The 18,604-nt window shown below is 42.1% G+C and overlaps 1 protein-coding gene across 4 annotated transcripts in view; it reads left to right on the top strand.

Annotated features, from left to right (window-relative positions):
* The window catches only part of PLD5 (phospholipase D family, member 5), a 442,862-nt gene that overhangs the window by 47,748 nt on the left and 376,510 nt on the right, over positions 1-18,604 (top strand). Inside the window, exon 1 of one of the 4 annotated variants that reach the window (XM_011955700.1) lies at positions 17,049-17,177. The exons of 2 other annotated variants lie outside the window; for them this stretch is intronic. Coding sequence is in view for 1 of the 2 variants with exons in the window: in XM_011955698.1 (XP_011811088.1) it covers positions 17,175-17,177 (3 nt within the window). In the remaining variant the exon portion in view is untranslated. Of the gene's footprint in view, positions 1-17,048; positions 17,178-18,604 lie in introns of those variants that run through there. One more of the 4 variants, XM_011955698.1, reaches the window with a different exon arrangement.

The following is an 18,604-nucleotide window of genomic DNA, read 5'->3' as shown; positions in this document are numbered from 1 at the left end:
TTAAATAAGTGATGGCCCCATAATCCAAACCCAGGTCAGTAGGATTCTACAGCCTCTCCCAATTTTCTATTTTTTTTTTCTTTGAGACCAAGTCTCGCTGTGTCGCCCAGGATGGAGTGAAGTGGCGTGATCTCGGCTCACTGCAAGCTCCACCTCCTGGTTTCATGCCATTGTCCTGCCTCAGCCTCCCAGGTAACTGGGACTACAGGTGCCCGCCACCATGCCCAGCTTAGTTTAGTAGAGATGGGGTTTAACTGTTAGCCAGGATGCTCTTGACCTCCTGACCCTGTGATCCGCCCCCTCAGCCTCCCAGAGTGCTGGGATTACAGGCGTGAGCCACCGGGCCTGGCAGCCCCTCCTGATTTTCTTGGCTGCAATCTGGTTTGCTTTTCCTGGTGCATCGAGTTGGATCAATAAAATATTTATCATGAAGGGAAATGATTTTACATGGGCAGATTGTGGGCTGGAGCCTCAAATAAGCTTTGTTATCTGTCTACTTGCTGGTGATTTTGTTTTGGGGAAGCAGCTGTGACTTTATGAGTCCTGTTTTCAGCTCTTTTTCTCTGGACCTACCCAGGAGTCTGTTCTGATTGTGCAGCCATAGTTCTAAGTGCTGGATGGGGATGCTGGCAGGGGTTTGTGCATGTTCCCTGGATGGCAAGACATGTGGAGCAAAGAGCTTCTACACCTGGGCAACATAGCAAGACCCTATGTCTAAAAAATTTTTTTTAATAAGCTGGGCATGGTGGCTTGTGTCTGCAGTCCCAGCTACTCAGGAGGCCGAGGAGGGAGGATAACTTGAGTCTAGGAGTTCAAGGTTACAGTGAGTTATGACCACACCACTGCACCCCAGCCTGAGCCCCAGAGCAAGACCCTATCTAAAACAAAGCTTTTTACAAATACATGAGAAAAGACAACTCAATAGAATAATGGGCCAAAATGTGAGCAGGTGAAATTCAGAATCCAGAGACCAATAAATACAAGTGGACAATAAACGCTTGAAAGATTGCTGAACTCACACATTATTATGGCCATACAGATTAGAGAAACATCACGATTCTGTTTTATGTCTATCAGCTTATCAAAAAAAGAAAACTGATTGGTATCATCGAGGGTCAGTGAAGGGCAGGAAAGCATCCCCTTTTGGGAGAATGTAGGTAGAGCTTCTCTGGAGATCAATTTGGCATACCTACTAAATCTTTAAACATCTATACATGCAATCCCACTTCTAGAAATGCACTTTCAAGATACACTGACGCATCTAGTTTTAGGATATTTATTGTGGCATTGTTTAAAATAGTAAAGAGGCAATCCAGACATCCATTTCCAGGAGGACTCGTAAGCAGTTCACAGCTAATCAGTCTAGTGTGGCAGTTAAGATTGCGGACTTTGGAACCAGACTGCCTGAGTCTGAATCACGGCTTCACCTCTCACCAGCTGTATGTTCTTGAGGAAGTTATTTTTCTTCTCATGTCTCAGTTTTTTCATCAGTAAAGGGGATAAGAAATAGTACCTCTCTTATAAGGTTGTTGTGAGTCATGATTGAGTTAAAATGTGTAAGCCACGTGGAACCTGATGCATAGTAAGCATTATGGAAGTGTTTGCTGTGGTTGTTATAGTTATTATTATTTTGTGAAATACCATTGTCATCACAGAAATTGGTGGGAAAAAGTATATGTGTGTGTGTGTGTGTGTGTGTGTATATATGTATATATGTATGTATATATTTACATATGCTGATGTTGACCCAGAATAGTCCATCATAAAAACTGTTAAGTAAAAAGTAGAATGTTTCAGAACAATGTGTATGGTAAAATCTCATTTAGTATAATAAAAATTAAAATAATGTTTGTAAAGGTTTGCAAATATAGGCACAAAACTGTCCACAGTAATTTAAGAGTAAGTTATTTAATTAATTTGAGGAGTGAAATGGCAGTGAAAAGTAAGGAAAGGCTATTCTATTTTATTTTGCCCCCAAATTACTTGAATTTATTTGCTACAAGCTCATCTCACTTTTGCAATGAAAAAAAATAAGGATAACTTACCTATCTGGCTGGCATATTATGAGGCTATTACGTACAGTTTGTATATTAGGTGTTGATCTAACCATCATATTGGAAAGATTATCCAGTAGCTTCCAGCATAACTTAAAAATGGCTCTGTTCAAAATTAGGTTAGAGCCCATCACAAAGGCTTAAAATCAATAAATCACTATGAAAACTACCATTTGGGGACGTGAGTTGTTTTGGAACTCAAAATACTTTGGCTCTGTTAAAAGACCTTGTTATGAAAATAACAGATTTTCATTTCCTCTCTAATTTTATAACTCTTGGCACTCCAACTTTTGTTTTGCTGTGAAATGTTTGAGAAGGAAATGAGTGTACACACAGTTTTATTTTCCAAAATAAATACAATTTTAATTCTGCCAAGAGATTGTAGGGCTCTGTGACATAGAGACACTGCTTTGGGGGTGCAGTTCTACTGGGGGCACAGTGGAAGGGGCTATCTTCAGAGCCCTGAACTCACGCATGAGTACCTAAGTCACAGATAGACTGAAACAGCTTACAAACTCTCTAACAAAGGCCATTTGGGGAGGGTGCTTCCCAGGGATGCTTGGGAACCCTCGTTCAGTAGTGACGACTCCCATGCACACACACCACCTGGTGGGCCCTCATGGTAACTTCAGTGATTGTGTGTTAGGAACGCCGGTTCTGTTGTCATTTGAGTTTTCCCATCATTGCACAGTGCTGAGAGGTCAAGTTAATGGAAAAGATCATATTTCTGTATTCATAACTCTGCTAGTTCCATTCTTTAGTGATAAGGGATGGGATGAGGTAATTGTCAAATTGCTATATTTGGTCAAGAAATGAGATTGCTATAGGAATTCTAAGAAGACTACTTTTACTCTTTTTGGAAGAGCAAAGGAACTCTTTGCTATAAAAACCATAAAGCTTTTTTCTTCTTGCTTGTATTTAAAATGTTGAGAAATTTAAGCAGTACAAAAGTTCACGGACTACTATAACCACTACCCTACAAGATATCCAGAATTGACAAGTGTTAACATTTGGTAACACTGAATATACATTGCCATTTTTAACTAAAAATAAACAAAACATTGCAAAGAAAGTTTCTTCTAGTAAAAATAATTTATATATTTATTAAATTTTATTATAATTAGCAAGTGAGAATTGTTACAATGTGATATTTTGACATGTATTTACATTGTGGGATGATTACATTAAGCTACTTAACATACCTGTCACTTCACATACTTATCTCTTTTATGGTGAGGACATTTAAAATCGATTATTCTCACAATTTTGAAATACATTATTGTTAACTACAGTCACTATGCTGTGCAGTAGATCTTTAAAACTTATTCCTCTTAACTGAAACTTGGTAGCCTTTGAACTACATCTTCCTATTTCCCAACCCTCCCCACCCAGCCCCTGGTAACCACCACTCTATTCTATTTCTATGAGTTCCATTTTTTCTTTCTTTTTTTTTGAGATGGAGTCTCGCTCTGTTGCCCAGGCTGGAGTGCAGTGGCGCAATCTTGGCTCACTGCAACCTCCGCCTCCCGGGTTTAAGCAGTTCTCTGCCTCAGCTTCCCAAGTAACTGGTATTACAGTTGCCTACCACCACACCTGGCTATTTTGTGTGTGTGTGTGTGTGTGTGTGTTTTTAGTAGAGACGGGGTTTCACCATCTTAGCCAGGCTGGTCTTGAACTCCTGACCTCGTGATCCACCCACCTCAGCCTCCCAAAGTGCTGGGATTACAGGCATGAGCCACTGTGACCGGCCGTGCCTGGCATTTGTGAAGAACAGCAGAGAGGCCAGTGTGGCTGCACTGGACGGAACAAGTGTGTGAATCAAAGCAGAATAAATGGAAGAGGGGAGAGATTAGCGGCAGAGCCCAGGAAACAAGATCATACAGAGCCTCCTGGGCCATTGTTAAAACTTTAGCTCTTGCCCTGAAATAAATGGGAAGCCATTGCAGGGTTTCAAGTAGACAAGTGACATGATCTGATTGCACATTGTGTTTGAGAATCTATGATAAATTATAAGGTGATAAGAGTATAATAAAGGAGACCAATTAGGAGTCTATGTAATAATCCAAAAGAAAGGTCATGTCAGGCTGGATCAGACTGGTGATAGGGTGCAGGTGAGAAAGGTTCTGCTTCTGGATTTATTTATGTATTTTGAATGTAGAGTCCGAGTGATTTCCTGAGATATTAAATTAGGACTATCAGTGAAAGAAAAAAGTCAAGGAAGATTCCATTTTCTTAATTGAGGTGAAATTCACATAACCTAAAGTGAGCCATTTCAATGTACAATTCAGTGGCATTTGGTATGTTCACGATGATATGTGGTGATCACTTCTATTTAGTTCTAAAACATTTTCGTCACCCCATAAGGAAACCTCATACCCGGAAAGAGTCACCTGCCATTTATTCCTTTTCCAAACCTCTGGCAACCACAAATATAATTTCTTTCTTTCTTTTTTTTTTTTTATTATACTTTAAGTTCTAGGGTACATTTGCACAATGTGCAGGTTTGTTACATATGTATACATGTGCCATGTTGGTGTGCTGCGCCCATTAACTCGTTGTTTACATTAGGTATATCTCCTGATGCTATCCCTCCCTGCTCCCCCTACCCCATGATAGGCCCCAGTGTGTCCTGTTCCCTGCCCTGTGTCCAAGTGTTCTCATTGTTCAATTCCCACCTGTGAGTGAGAACATGTGGTGTTTGGTTTTCTGTCCTTGCGATAGTCTGCTCAGAATGATTGGGAATACTATGCAGCCCTAAAAATGGATGAGTTCATGGTCTTTGTAGGGACATGGATGAAGCTGGAAACAATCACAAATATAATTTCTACTTCTGTGGATTTACGTATTCCAGGTATTGCATGTAAAGGGAATCACACAAGATGTGACCTTTTGTGTCTGGCTTCTTTCACTTAGCATAATGTCTTCAAAGTCAATCATGTTGTAGCATGTGTCAGCACTTCACTCGTCTTTATGGTGGAGTGCCATTTCACCGGGTGGATAAACACCACCTTGTGCTTCTCTATTCATTCATTGGTGGACATCTGGGCTGTCTCCACTGTTGGCCATGGTGATGGTATGGTGATGAAAATGTCTGTTTGTTTCAATCCTTGTTTTCAATTCTTTGGGGTATATACCTAGAATTGGAATTGCTGGATCACTTGGTATTTCTGTGTTTAACCTTTTGAAGACCTGCCAAACTGTTTCCACAGTGGCTGTACTATTTTACAGTCTCACCAGAATGACAGAATGAGGGTTTCCTCACCAAGTTTTGTTATTTTCCATTATGCTTTTAAATTTTTATTAGAGCCACCCTTGTGAGTTTGATTACAAAGCTTTTGGTCTACAAAAATAGAATTGCCATAACTGAGGTAAGGAAAGCTATGCGCTAAATAGGGAAGAATGGGATGATCAGCATTGAGTTTGGGCAGGGTGAGATGCCTCCTAAACATACAGGTAGCACTGTTGAGTAGACATTGGAAAGATGAACAGATTTGGGCTGAAATATAATATGGGAGCCACTGGCACTTAGTTGTCATTGAAATCCCTGGAACTAAGGTAACAAAAAGGGCTCAAAGGTACTCCAAAATTAGGAGGTTGGGTCAAAAAAAGGGACATGTGAAGTGGACAGAAAAACAAGAGAGTTTGATGTACTGAAAGGGCAAGTGAGAAAAATGTGTCAAGGAGGAGGAATGAGTGACTATGTGAAATGTGCCAAAAGATTAAGTGTGATTAAAACTGAGAATTGGGGTTTGGACTTGGCCGTGTGGAGGCCATGGGCAACCTTAATGTCAGCAACGTCAGTGGAGAGGTGGGGAATGGAGGAACTCGGTATAACTGAATGATAATGCTTTCCAGATATCACCACACAGGGAAGGGAAGAAATGGGACAATGGCTAGTGGAGAATATGGGAAGAATGAAAGGCCTTTTTTGTTTCCTTTTTTTCTCAATATGGGAAAAATAATAGTATTCTATATGCTAATGAGTGTGATCTAGTGTAGAGTAAGAAAATTGATTTTTTTTTCATAGAAGAGGTTGTAATTGTCAAAGAGATGTCCTGAGTGGACATGAGGATGGGATACGCATACAAGTAGAGGAACTGCCTTGAGATGGGAGTGTGGACAGTTCATTCTTGGTCATAGATGGGAAAGCAGGTTCTAGATACTTACTCAGATGCTGGAAAGTGGGAAGAGAAGGCAGTGTGGTCTGTGGATGTGAAGTAAGAGGAAGACCTTAAGCTGAGAGTAAGAAGAAGGCGTCAGAAGTTTGGGGAGAGGTCAAGGAGTGTGAAATAACCCTTTGGGAGACTGGATGACTGAATGGAGTAGAGATAAGAAGCATGATTGCTTGGGAACATTAGGAGTCCACTTGTGATGCAGCATGAATTTGGAGTTTGTTTTTCCCTAGCCTTGCCAGGCTGTACCAATTCAGGAGTACAGAGTCGGAGGTATTGAAGGTTGGACGACAAGCAAGTGCAACAAAGCAGGAGAAGGGGATGGGCATAGAGAGCATGGACAAGCGAGTGTCTCTACTGACTGGGTTTGACTTTAAGCTGGATAAAGAGGAAAGAGACAATATCATGTGCTGTAGTGACATGGCACTGTGATCAATGGATTGCCAATCCTAATGGGGCCAAAAAATGGTTGAAGTCACAGTACCACACAGAGTGCAAGGAAAAGATACGAGCTTGTAGGAAGAGTGGGAGGCATGAGATTGACATTACGAAGCGTTTGCAGCTAATGATAATGACACGGAAGCGAGTAGTGGAGGCAGCGTGGAGGAGAAGGGTATTGAAAGCGATGATTCAAGGAAATGAAACACCAGTGTGTTGGAAAGATCATCTACATATACGGTGACATTTTTAGAATTAAGGCACAAGTCATGTTGGAGACAGTGACAGTGAGAAAAAAGGAATTGACCCAGGAATCAATGGATAATGGTGCCACTGAGGAGTATTGGATGATCTAGTCTGATGACAGCAGGAGCTTCTTTTGGGAGAATGAATGCTCTCAAAGTGGCAGTGAGGAAAGTGAGGATATCTATGCAGACCTCATCTGGTGGCACAAGGTCTAAGGGAGAAAACACAGCCTCCCCTAGAGAGGGTTACAGTCCAGGCAATGGCTCCAGGGAGAGTCAGTTTTCTTCCTTTTGTCTTTTTTTGTTTGTTTGTTTAATTTCAACTTTTAGTTTAGATGCAGGGGGGTCCATGTGTAGATTTTTTACATGGGATGCTGAGGTTTGGAGTGTGGATCCCGTCACCCAGGTGGTGAGCATAAGTAGTTTTTCAACCCACGCCCATTCGTCCCTTCCGGCTCTAGTAGTCCCCAGTGGCTCTTGCTCTTGTTCCCATGTTTTATGTTCAGGTGTGCTCAGTGTTTAGCTCCCACCTATAAGTGGTTTTCTGTTCCTCTGTTAATTCATCTAGGATTATGGCCTCTAACTGCATCCATGTCCCTGCAAAGGACATGAATTTGTTCCTTTTTATATAGTTGCATAGTATTCCATGGTGTATATGTACCACATTTTCTGTATCCAGTCTACCACTGATGGGCATTTAGTTGATTTCATGTCTTTGCTATTGTGAATAGTGCTGTGATAAACATATGAGCGCATGTGTCTTTTTGGTCAACATATGCATGAGTCTTGGCAAAGAGTTTTTGGCAAAGCCCTCAAAAGCAATTGCAACAAAAACAAAAATAGACATTGGGACCTAATTAAATGAAAGAATTTCTGCACAGTGAAAGAAACTGTCAACAGAGCAAACATACAACCTACAGATAGGAGAAGATATTTGTAAACTATGCATTTAACAAAGGCCCAATATCCAGAATCTGTAGAGAATTTAAATCAACAAGCAAAAAACAAGTAAACCCACTAAAAATGGGCAAAGGACATGAACAAACACTTCTCAAAAGACAAACATATGGAAAAATGCTTAGCATCTCTAGTCATCAGAGAAATGCAAATCAAAACCACAATGAGATACCATCTGACACCAGTCAGAATGACTATTACTAAAAAGACAAAAAACAACAGATGCTGGCAAGGCTGGGGAGAAAGGGAATGCTTATATACTGTTGGTTGGAATGTAAATTAGTTCAGCCACTGTGGAAAGCAGCCTGGAGATTTCTCAAAGAACTTAAAATAGAGCTACCATTCGACCTAGCAATCCCATTAGTGGGTATATACCCGAAGGAAAATAAATCATTCTATTAATTTTCCATTAGAACAAAGAGGAGTAGGACAGGTTGAGGAATAGATATTAATGGACAAATATTTATTGTATGCGTGTGACTTTTTAAAAATAAAACGCAATGTGGTATTTGAAATCAAATTATTAACACGATCACAATCCCTTCCTGAACATATGACCTGTGACTTAGAGAACCAACTACGGCATACTATAATACACCTCCAACAGAGTCCCAGCACATAAAAGGCCTTCATCTGTGTGTTGAATCAATTAATATAATATATCATTATGCCAGGTTGAGATCAAGGGGGATATGGCAGAGACTCAGAATTTCTAAGAAAATGGGATGTTCCCTGTCAGGGTTCTATTCTATTCAATAAGCTATTTATTGAGAACTGAGTACCTGCTATGTGCTGATATTGAACAGAACAGATAAAGTCCCTGCACTTTCTTGAGACAGAGTCTCCCTCTGTTGCCCAGGCTGGAGTGTGCCAGCGCGATTTTGGCTCACTGCAACCTCTGCCTCCAAGGTTCAAGTGATTCTCCTGCCTCAGCCTCTTGAGTACCTGGGACTACAGGTGCATGCCACCATGTCCAGCTAATTTTTGTATTTTTAGTAGAGATGGGGTTTCACCACCTTGCCCAGACTGGTCTGGAACTCCTGACCTCAGGTGATCCACACACCTTGGCCTCACAAAGTTCTGGGATTACAAGCATGAGCCACCGTGCCTGGCCTCTGCTTTTTTTAAATGGAGCTTAAATTTAAATGAGTATAATTCATGGACATAAGACTAGATTTTTAAATGAAGAGACTTGTGCATGATTGGGATATGTTGGCAATATTACTGAAAATCTTATTCAGAAGTGTGCTCATTCTTATGCATAACTTTTCACAGCCCCATTACACTTGAGGATGTGTGTGTATGTGTGTGTGTGTATGTATGTTTGTGTTTTTTATATGTTTGCATAGGGAGGAGCAGAAGGCAGTAGATAGAGAGGAGTATGATGCCTTTATTATCTTCTTCCTTCCTCCTCTCATTCTCAAGTCAAGTTTGAAAGCCTCAAGTGTTGAGCATGGAATTGTAAGAAATTATGAAGTTCGATTCTTCTGATTTTGTAATTTTGAAATTACTGATTTTGTAATTCACTAGTCCTATTTCTATAGATCAAAGAGTACCAGTTGGGTAAGTGGATGGTGGAATTTATTTAGAGAAACAGAATAAGTGAGAGTGTTCTCGGCAGCTTTTGTGGTGTTTTATCATAGACATTTTCCTTTTTGCAAAGCCAGAGACTTTCTTGTTTTCCCATTCAACTGCGCATATGGAAGGAATTAGGAAACCGTGTTGTGGACGCAGTGATGGGCAGAGATTTTGGTAACCTGAAGAGCACTCACTCCTGAAGGGATAATAGCTTCTGGACTCCACGTCTGTATTCCAGTGTGGAAATGCAAGCCCACAGGCGTCAGATCTTCTGATGTTTCGAAAGAAATCAGAAAACTAGATTTTAATGAAGTTCCCCCGACTTTTTTTTTAATGTTGGGAGCTAATTCCACCATGTTCACAATGCAGCAGAAGCCAAATAAAATATTCATCCCGCAGGTGGCCAGTTTGCAGTCTCTGATACAGATCACCAGCAAACACATGGTACCATTTATAATGTCTAATAGCAATCATGGATAGTTCACACAGTAATTCTGAATATGCAAACTCGCTTGCTGATTTGTGCACTCAGCCTGCAGATGTTTCACTCTTCCCCACTTTAAATCTAAACACATATTATTTTCTTCATAGAGTTCTTTAGGGTAGCATTGTCCAGTAGAAACTTGTGCAGTGATGGACATGTTCTAAATGTGTGCCTTTCAGTCCAGTCGCCACCAGCCACATGGGACTCTTGAGCCTTTGAGATGTGGCTAGTGTGACTAAGGAACTGGATCTTAAATTTTATTTAATCTGAATTAGTTAAAACTTAAATGTAAAGAGTCACCTGTAGCCAGTGGCTAGCAAGCCTTATCTGAAGATCTCTGTACCATTTTCATCCCCTCAGAAACCCAGCCCAAAGTCACTGAATGGAACCAAACTAATGCATTACTTTGACTGCAAGGCAGAGTAAAGAGGGAAGGGAACAGATCCACTCCAACCTTGGTTGGGGTCAGGAGAAAATTCCATGTACCTAAATATATGAAGCTTATAAATCAAGCTGACACTCTCTTAAATAAAATATCTTCCCATCCTCCTACCTGTGAAGCATTTCTTTGTAATGTCCTGGAAGGACAGGTTCAAATTTAGAATTCCTGGACTCCTAGGGCTCTGCCTTGGAGCACAGTAGCATGGGGGGAGCTGGCCCTTCTGTCCCCACCCCAGCTCTATCCCACACCACAACTGGTGTAGCACACCTGCCTGGACAGGGTGGAACTTTACGTAACTGCAGTTTGAGGACCATCTTTGGGACACTTCTATTGATCAGATCTGTCTTCTCCCTCGTGGCTGTAGCTGCATTTGACTTTAAGACACCGTAAACAGCCTTGTAGAGATGCCATATAAAGTAAGCTCCTGTGTTGATTTGGTCAAGAAGCTCCTCTCTGGGACAAGTGCTATGATCTTGTATGCTATGTATGGGTGATGCCTTCTGGGAGCCCATGTAAGCGCCTACCTCATTGTCTACAAATTGAAGGATAATCACTTTTCTAAACGGGCTTGCGCTGAATTCTTCGGAGGCAAATTAGAACTGAACCTGGCTGCTGCCTTTAAAGTGTGAAACAAGGAACGGGTACAGGTGTGACTTTGGTCAAAGGTTAATAAGGAGAGTTCACTTCATTAAGCTGCTTGTTTCACCATCACTAAATCTCTTCAGCAATCTGCCTCAGAAGACTTCTTACTTGGGGCAGTCCTTTATGTCAAAAAAATTGGGACTTGGAAGATAAATTACAGGTTGCTTTTAATTCAGGTATAAATCAATCCAGTGAGCTCCATGTGATGAAAGTCATTAGTTAAAAAATCAAGTATCTTAATGCTTAGAATGTGCATCTGGATTATCTTCATCTGAATAAAACCTTTCAAATGATTTGCAAATGCTGGCATTAAAATAGGTAAAACAGATTAAACGTAACAGTCACACTCTATGCACACATAGATGTATGTGAAAAACTTGAGCAGTTTGAGTTGGAGGGCAGCTTCCGAAGCTTATTTGGAATACTTGATTGATCACATTCGTTTCTGCGTGGAGGCGTTTACGCCCATATTTTTAACAGGTGATTAGAAAGTCATTTTGTTACCACTTGGAGAAAAAGCGGGAGAACTATACCCTGATTGTGCTCGGGCTCCCTCCTGTGGTAAAAAGGAAGAACAGGCACATACATAATTCCTGACAGCTGAAGGAAAGAAATAGCTGGTCCCAGGGATAGATCCGGAAAGGGTAAACTGTGATGATCCGCAAAGATTCAGGGCATCCGGGCAGCTCTCTCTGTAATTCAGGATTGTCTGGGAAACAAACTTCACGCTTTCCGTTAGAGAGTTTAGACCCTGGAACACACGCTGATCTACAATGGCCGCTACCCTACTTAAGGGCACTCACTTCTTCCCGCTCTCCTTACTTTCCTTTCTATTACAGCCACTTTTCAGTGTTAGAAACTTTTATGATTTCATAGTTCATAATACCTTAATAGAAATTAATGTAAGTATTTTACTGATGAAATATGTTTTCCCCTGTGTCTCTTTTCACATATGCAAATGCTTAGCAATCTTGGGTGGTTTTAGGAAGTGACGGTTTCTCTTGCTCGGTGCTTTGACCTAATTTTTTTCTCTGCCAACATCAATTTAAGTCTATTGAAACAGAAACCTCTGAAACATTATTAGAAGCTGAAAGGCATCCCTACATGCTTTATGATTCTTAGACTGAGTGGGTTTGCTTGAGATTAAATTTGCTTTTTCTTTTTTTTTTTTTTTTTGACACAGAATTTTGCTGTTGCCCAGGCTAGAGTGCAATGGCGTGATCTCGGCTCACTGCAGCCTCTACCTCCCAGGTTCAAGCAATTCTCCTGCCTCAGCTTCTCGAGTAGCTGGGATTACAGGCGCCCGCCACCACACCTGGCTAATATTTTTGTACTTTTAGTAGAGACGGGGGGGGGGGGTCTCATCATGCTGACCAGGCTGGTCTCAAACTCCTGACCTCAAGTGATCTGCCCGCCTTGACCTCCCAAAGTGCTGGGATTACAGGAATGAGCCACCGTGGCCGGCCTGAGGTTAAATTTGAAAGTATCGTCTTGTCCGTGTGACTCTTTCAAAGGTTCTGTAATCACCAGTGCATGTTGAGCTCTCCTAGCCCTGCTGCCTGAATTAGCTGCAACTATGAGGCTGAGAAGGAGTGGGTGAGGCTAAACATACGCAATGGTCAGGCAAAATACATAGGCAGTACGGGAAGATAGGACTAGGGGTTAAAACTGGTGATGGGAGAAACAAAGAAAGATAAGCCATTCATAACACTTTTCTCGGTTCTTTTATGAGAAAGGGGTGGTGTCATTCAGCAGCTATGGGATAAGTAGGAGCCTATGCCTCTTCATTTTCTCTAAATTCTATCCTAAAGTGGAGCCCTAAATTGTGATAGTAGGGAATGGGTGTTGCAGTGGCCATAGGGAGCTTCCAATCTCTAGGAACTACCTTTTTGGAATGGCAGGTACACTTTTCATTAATGTAGGACCAGCATTTGAGAATACTGAATAGGTGAATAATGAATACTCCGTGAGGGAGGTAATGGTGTCTTGCTGGGCTTCTCAGAGGCATTTCAAAGGTCTTCTAAAGGTACAATAAAAATTTCATTAAAAAGATAAAATGGATTTGCTCATAAGAAAACACTAAATGAAACAGGTATTACTTACATGCATTTTGTCTTAGCCTATTTAGGCTGCTATAACAAAATGCCCATAAACTAGGTAGCTTACAAACAGAGAAACTTATTTCTCATGATTCTGGAGGCTGGAAAGTCCCAGATGAAGTCACTGGCAGATTTGATGCCTGGAGGACCTGCTTCCTGGTTCCGAGATGGTGCCTTCTCCCGGTGTCCTCACTTGGGGGAAGGGCAAGCCATCTCCCTTGGTCGTCTTTTATAAGGGTACTAATCCTGTTCACGAAGGCTGCTCCCTCTTGGTCTTGTCACCTTCTAAAAACCCCACCTCCCAACACCATCAAGTTGGGGATTAGGTTTCACATCTGAATGTGGAGGGGGCCACACACATTCCGACAATTGTGAAATTTGTAAAAGGATTTAAAATTTTTCCTTTCACCTTTCCATGTTCAGAAGAGTGGGAATAGCTTTCTGCTGAGCTTTTTGCCTGCTTGGTCTCAGACTTTTCGCTGCTGTACCTGGATTTCTAGTTGTTAGGGGTGTGTGGGAAGACAGCACCGAGGGGGTGCAGAGGAAAGGACTGGCTTTCCGAATGTCCTCATCAGGGGTGCGGGGCAGGATCTGGCTCTGTCACCCAGGCTGGAGTGCAATGGCGCAATCTCAGCTCAGTGCAACCTCCACCTCCCGGGCTCAAGCCATCTGCCCATCTCAGCCTCCCAAGTAGCTGGGACTGCAGACGCATGCCATTACACCAAGCTAATTTTTGTGTGTTTTGTAGAGATGGAGTTTCACCATGTTGTCCAGGCTGGTCTGGAACTCCTGGGCTCAAGCGATCCACCCGCCTCAGCTTCCCAAAGTGCTAGGATTATAGGCATGAGTCATCGTGCCCAGCCTGGATGTCCACATTTTTTAATGAGGGTATACAAACTACTATGTTATAGAAAAGTCCAAGTTTTTTTCTGCTCCTCACTCTCCAGAACTTCCTAACTTCCTTGCTGATGGTTTGGGAGGCCAGGTATCAATGAGGTGGTTGTAATTCAGTGTGTTCTGACAAGATCAAGCTGAGAAGTGTAACGATTTTGATAATAAAAGTGCCAATTTTTCATATCAATAGAATCCTGGTTGACTCAACAGGCAGATGACAATTCAGAAATCCTTCCTCCTAGTCCCTTGTTGTTTCTACTAGGTTAACTTATTCGAAAAAAAAAGTCCAAAATGCCAATACACTATATGAGCATTTCTCATTGCAGAAAAAGCACTGATTCTACATCTGCTTAGGTTTGTGCAGGGCCCTGACACAAACAGAAGGATGGTGCACCCCCATGATTCATGTACTTCCCATCTTCAGCTTGCCATTCAGTCCTGTTGGGAGGATCAAGGGAGATGGCACAGACGTTGAGGACTGAGCCCAAGTGCCTGTGGGGACAGCAATAAAAACCATTCCTGGAATGGAGTGCCCTGTGTGCGAAGTCCTGGAAGTATTGGTGAGCACGGTGATTTGAGGATACTGCAAGGAGTTCTTTGTGACTAAAGCATAAGGCACTAGCAGGAGCATGGTGGGAAAGGAAACTTTAAGGAGGTCTTTCATGAAGGACCTTAAATGCCGTGGAGAGTAGTCTCAGTTTTACCTTACAGCCAGTAGGTTGCCATTCAAGAATTTTAGACTGGGCGCGGTGGCTCAAGCCTGTAATCCTAGCCCGTTGGGAGGCTGAGGTGGGTGGATCACCTGAGCTCAGGAGTTCGAGACCAGCCTGGGCAACACAGTGAAGCCCTGTCTCTACCAAAATACAAAAAATTAGCTGGGCATGGCAGCATACACCTATAATCCCAGCTGCTCAGGAGGCTGAGACAGGAGAATCTCTTGAACCTGGGTGGTGGAAGTTGCAGTGAGCCAAGATGGTGCCATTGCACTCCAACCTGGGCAACAAAGCAACACTCCTCTCAAAAAAAAAAAAGAGAAAACAGAAAAGAAAAGAAAGAATTTGATACAGGAATAACATGCTTACAATCTGGCTAGATGGTAAGATACCTAAACATAAACAATAAAATAACCAATGGCATCCAAGAAGTGTCTGAAGACAATGTATGATTGATTCAATGTTAAATGGTTGGGAGAGTGTTGAGTGACAGTCATAGAGAAGATAAATTGCTGTAAGTTGAGGCTATCAGGGAACTCTTCCTGAAGGAGGAAAGAATAACGCTACACCTTGAAGAACAGATAGAAGAAAGGGAGATGCTTCATTGATGCTGTGGTAGGGGATTTCTGTTGTGCACAATGATGAAGGCTAATGGAAAAAAGCAGACAATGCTTTTTTTTTTCCTGGTCACATTGCAGTAGATGTTGCCACATCTTCCCATGAGAGGGGAAGCATAAGTGGGCATGGCCCAAGGAACAGTGGAAACGATGTGGCTGAGTGTTTCTAGAGAAAGGATCTCAGGATGGGATGATAAACAGAATCCACGTTAGGCAATGTTGGCTTATTCCAGCTTCGGGACAAGTGTTAAACACTCCAGAGTTTCAGAGTATTCACTTACTGAATTCATTTAACCCCTTAAAGGGGTGTCTAGAACCTACTCAATGCAAGCATTGAGCTACATCTTGGCTAGATGTCTCTCACGTGGGCACCTAATTTGCTTGCCATAATGGCTTCTCTATCCTGAAAGACCTTTTCCCAGAGGGTGGTGGAAATCTGTTTGTTTTTCTGGGACTGTTGATTCACAGCTACTCCTTGATGCCATCAAGACTGATAAATGCCAAGGACTCTTCTAAGAAATCAGAACCCTTGGCCATCAGCACGAGTCGTATTCCTGGGGATGAATTTGCTCTAGAACAAGTATTTAGCTTTGCTGGAAGTTATTCCTGCCCTTTCTAGGTCTAACCATACAAGGAGATGTGAATTTTTCCTTTTTGATAAGAGGAAAAGCCATAACAAAAGGAACCCAACCCTTAGCCTGGAACAAATCAGTCTCCAAGCAAAAGGAATTTTACCAATTTGTGGGACTTTGCCAACATTTTCAACAGTAATGGGAAATCAATGTATTAACTCAGCTAGTAAATATTCTACAATGGAATAGGTGCTGCCTTGGGGATACAGATGTGAACGAAAGAAGCATGGTACCTGCCCTCCTGAAATTTACAGATGGTGAAGAAAAGGCAAGTAAACAATTTGGCAATCAACAGATGTTTTTGCTTATGTGTACTATTTTTCTAAAGAGTCCTGGTCTGAGCTTTGGATGAGGTTCAGCTGCTGCTGTGTGCTAGCTGTGTGATTGAATTCTTCTGAGATAAATTTTTAAACGATAAAACGTGACCGAAGCGCAGGAAACGCAAAGAGCCCCGTGGTTTAATATAATTGAGCAGCACAGGCTAGATTTAAAGCATCTGAGAAGACAGGGTTCCCTGCATTTGAAGAACTCTGATTATACTCTTCAAGCTAAAGCTGTGCACCTCACACTGCCTTGATGAGTAAAGAACTTTTCTTTCCACCTGTTCAGATTTGACAGCGCTACGCCACATGATTTAGTCTGGACTTAGCAAACACCCACCGATGACCGAGCTGCTGTAACCATGGAGTGCTTGTCAGCATTGCCCCTCTTCGCTCGTCTTTGTCTAGGCAGGATTCTCCTTTACTCTGATTGGAATCGCAGCCGTTTCTGCTCAGGTTGGAAGCGTGTGGACGCCGGCACGGTGCCTGCCTCCCCTGGGTCAGCTTGAGATCTTGCTATCATTTCATTCCACAAGCAACACAACTCCTCTCAGTTTAAAAGGAAAAGAGGGAGAAACATAATTGAACATAGCAGTCCCCAGTGCTTGCTTAAATGCTCAATGAGGGGCCTATGTTTTTAAGAGCACATTCTAGGGGGAAATTCTGCAATTGCAAGCTGCAGCCCTTTCTCTCTTCGTGCTCAGTTTGGCTGATTTCCAAAGCACTGAGGCCAGCAATTGAGGGACTGAAATGTAATCGGTGGTGATACGTTGGTGCCACATGAAACATTCTCTGCCTCCAAAGGCTCCAGAGGCTGTGGGAAGCAGCACATCAGCGAGAGCTCCTGGCTGCTGGACTCCGCAGGGAGGGAAGGAAGATTGGTCGCAATGGTAAGAAACTCTGGAGTTTTCTACAGACCTAGTTTGTTACCTGGGAAAGAATACGTAGCCTCTGCTGGTGAAAATGGCTGTTGGTAGCATGAGACTAAACAGTCACCTGAGCTCTGAGGCACTGTCCATTTTTTATTAGAAGGGCAGGAACACTCTTTTCACCAGAGCACTGATTTTTTTTTGAAAAATGATCCCTTTCATGTCAGAGGTAGTGGTGCTTTGTAATTAATAAGGACTGTTTGCTGGGCTCTGCCAGGCAAGGACAGTCCTACGGTGACCTCAGATGTAAACCCTGATTCATGTAGTCTCTGAAGTGTGCTCTTTCCTCTGAAAGTAATTGTAATTTCCATGAGAGTCTTCAAAGAAATAGTTGTCTGTGTTCTCGATATGTCTGTGTGGGGGCACAAATCCATTCATGCTTAAGCAGCTTGCTTTGAATTGTCGCCGTTGCTGTGAGCTTCACTGTTTACTGGAGGCATTAAGAATTACTAGAGCAAACTTCCACGTGATTTTTTTTTTCTTTTGAAACTATCATAGGCAGCAACCACAGGAACCCAAGTTTTCAAAGAAAGAGTGATCTGACTTTGGAGGAAGTTTGTTTGATTCAATCCAGTAAAGCAAATGTTGCCAGGGTGAGGTGATCCTTAATGTAAACATGAGGTCTTTGGATGAGGCTTTAGAATTCAATGTGCTTATCTCCTGGTCTCTGCTCTCTGCGTGTCTTTTCCAAGTGTCTCCTCCCAATCACCCATGATACAAGGAGGAAAACACGGGAGATGGGAGAAAGAACTGGCGTGCAACAGTGGGGCCAGTAAACATTTTCTCGAAAGGATTAATGGATGAAGGCCGTTGATAATAAATAAGATTACCTAACGTTGAGAAGAAAATAAAGCCTATTACTGTTGAGAGAGAATGCCTGAAATACACTTATTTGACTGCACAGCTGATGTGTGGGAAATGATTTTTCTGTTTATAATCCAGATGAATGAAGAGACTGGTGATGAAGGGAGGGTGGGAATTTTTAGAAGTGAGTTTGCCTTTCCAACAACTCAGAAAGGGGGAAATTGGAAACCAGATCTATGAGAATCATTCATCTCATTCCCTGCCTTCACGCACCATCCCTAGATCACTCCGAAGGACACAGACCAGAGAAATCACTGCCAAGACAAAGGTCAGATTTTTCCCGCTTTAGTTGACACCTGGTACCTCTTATCTCACCCATTTGAGCAGTTCTTAGCTGTTGAGAAGTCAAAATAAACTCACCTGTTTCTCAATCAGCAGGATGGGTGAAAATAAATAATCCACATATCTAGCATGAGGATTAAATGGGACTCTGAGTGCTTTGAAATGTTTTGCCTGAATTCTTGAGGCAGAATCATTCCTTTCTTCCCTTCATTAGCCTGAGAACATTCCTTTAAGGATTACAA

Source organism: Colobus angolensis, unplaced genomic scaffold (assembly GCF_000951035.1).
Source record: "Colobus angolensis palliatus isolate OR3802 unplaced genomic scaffold, Cang.pa_1.0 Scaffold40, whole genome shotgun sequence".
NCBI lineage: Eukaryota > Metazoa > Chordata > Mammalia > Primates > Cercopithecidae > Colobus > Colobus angolensis.
This window is presented reverse-complemented; position numbering and strand designations above follow the sequence as displayed.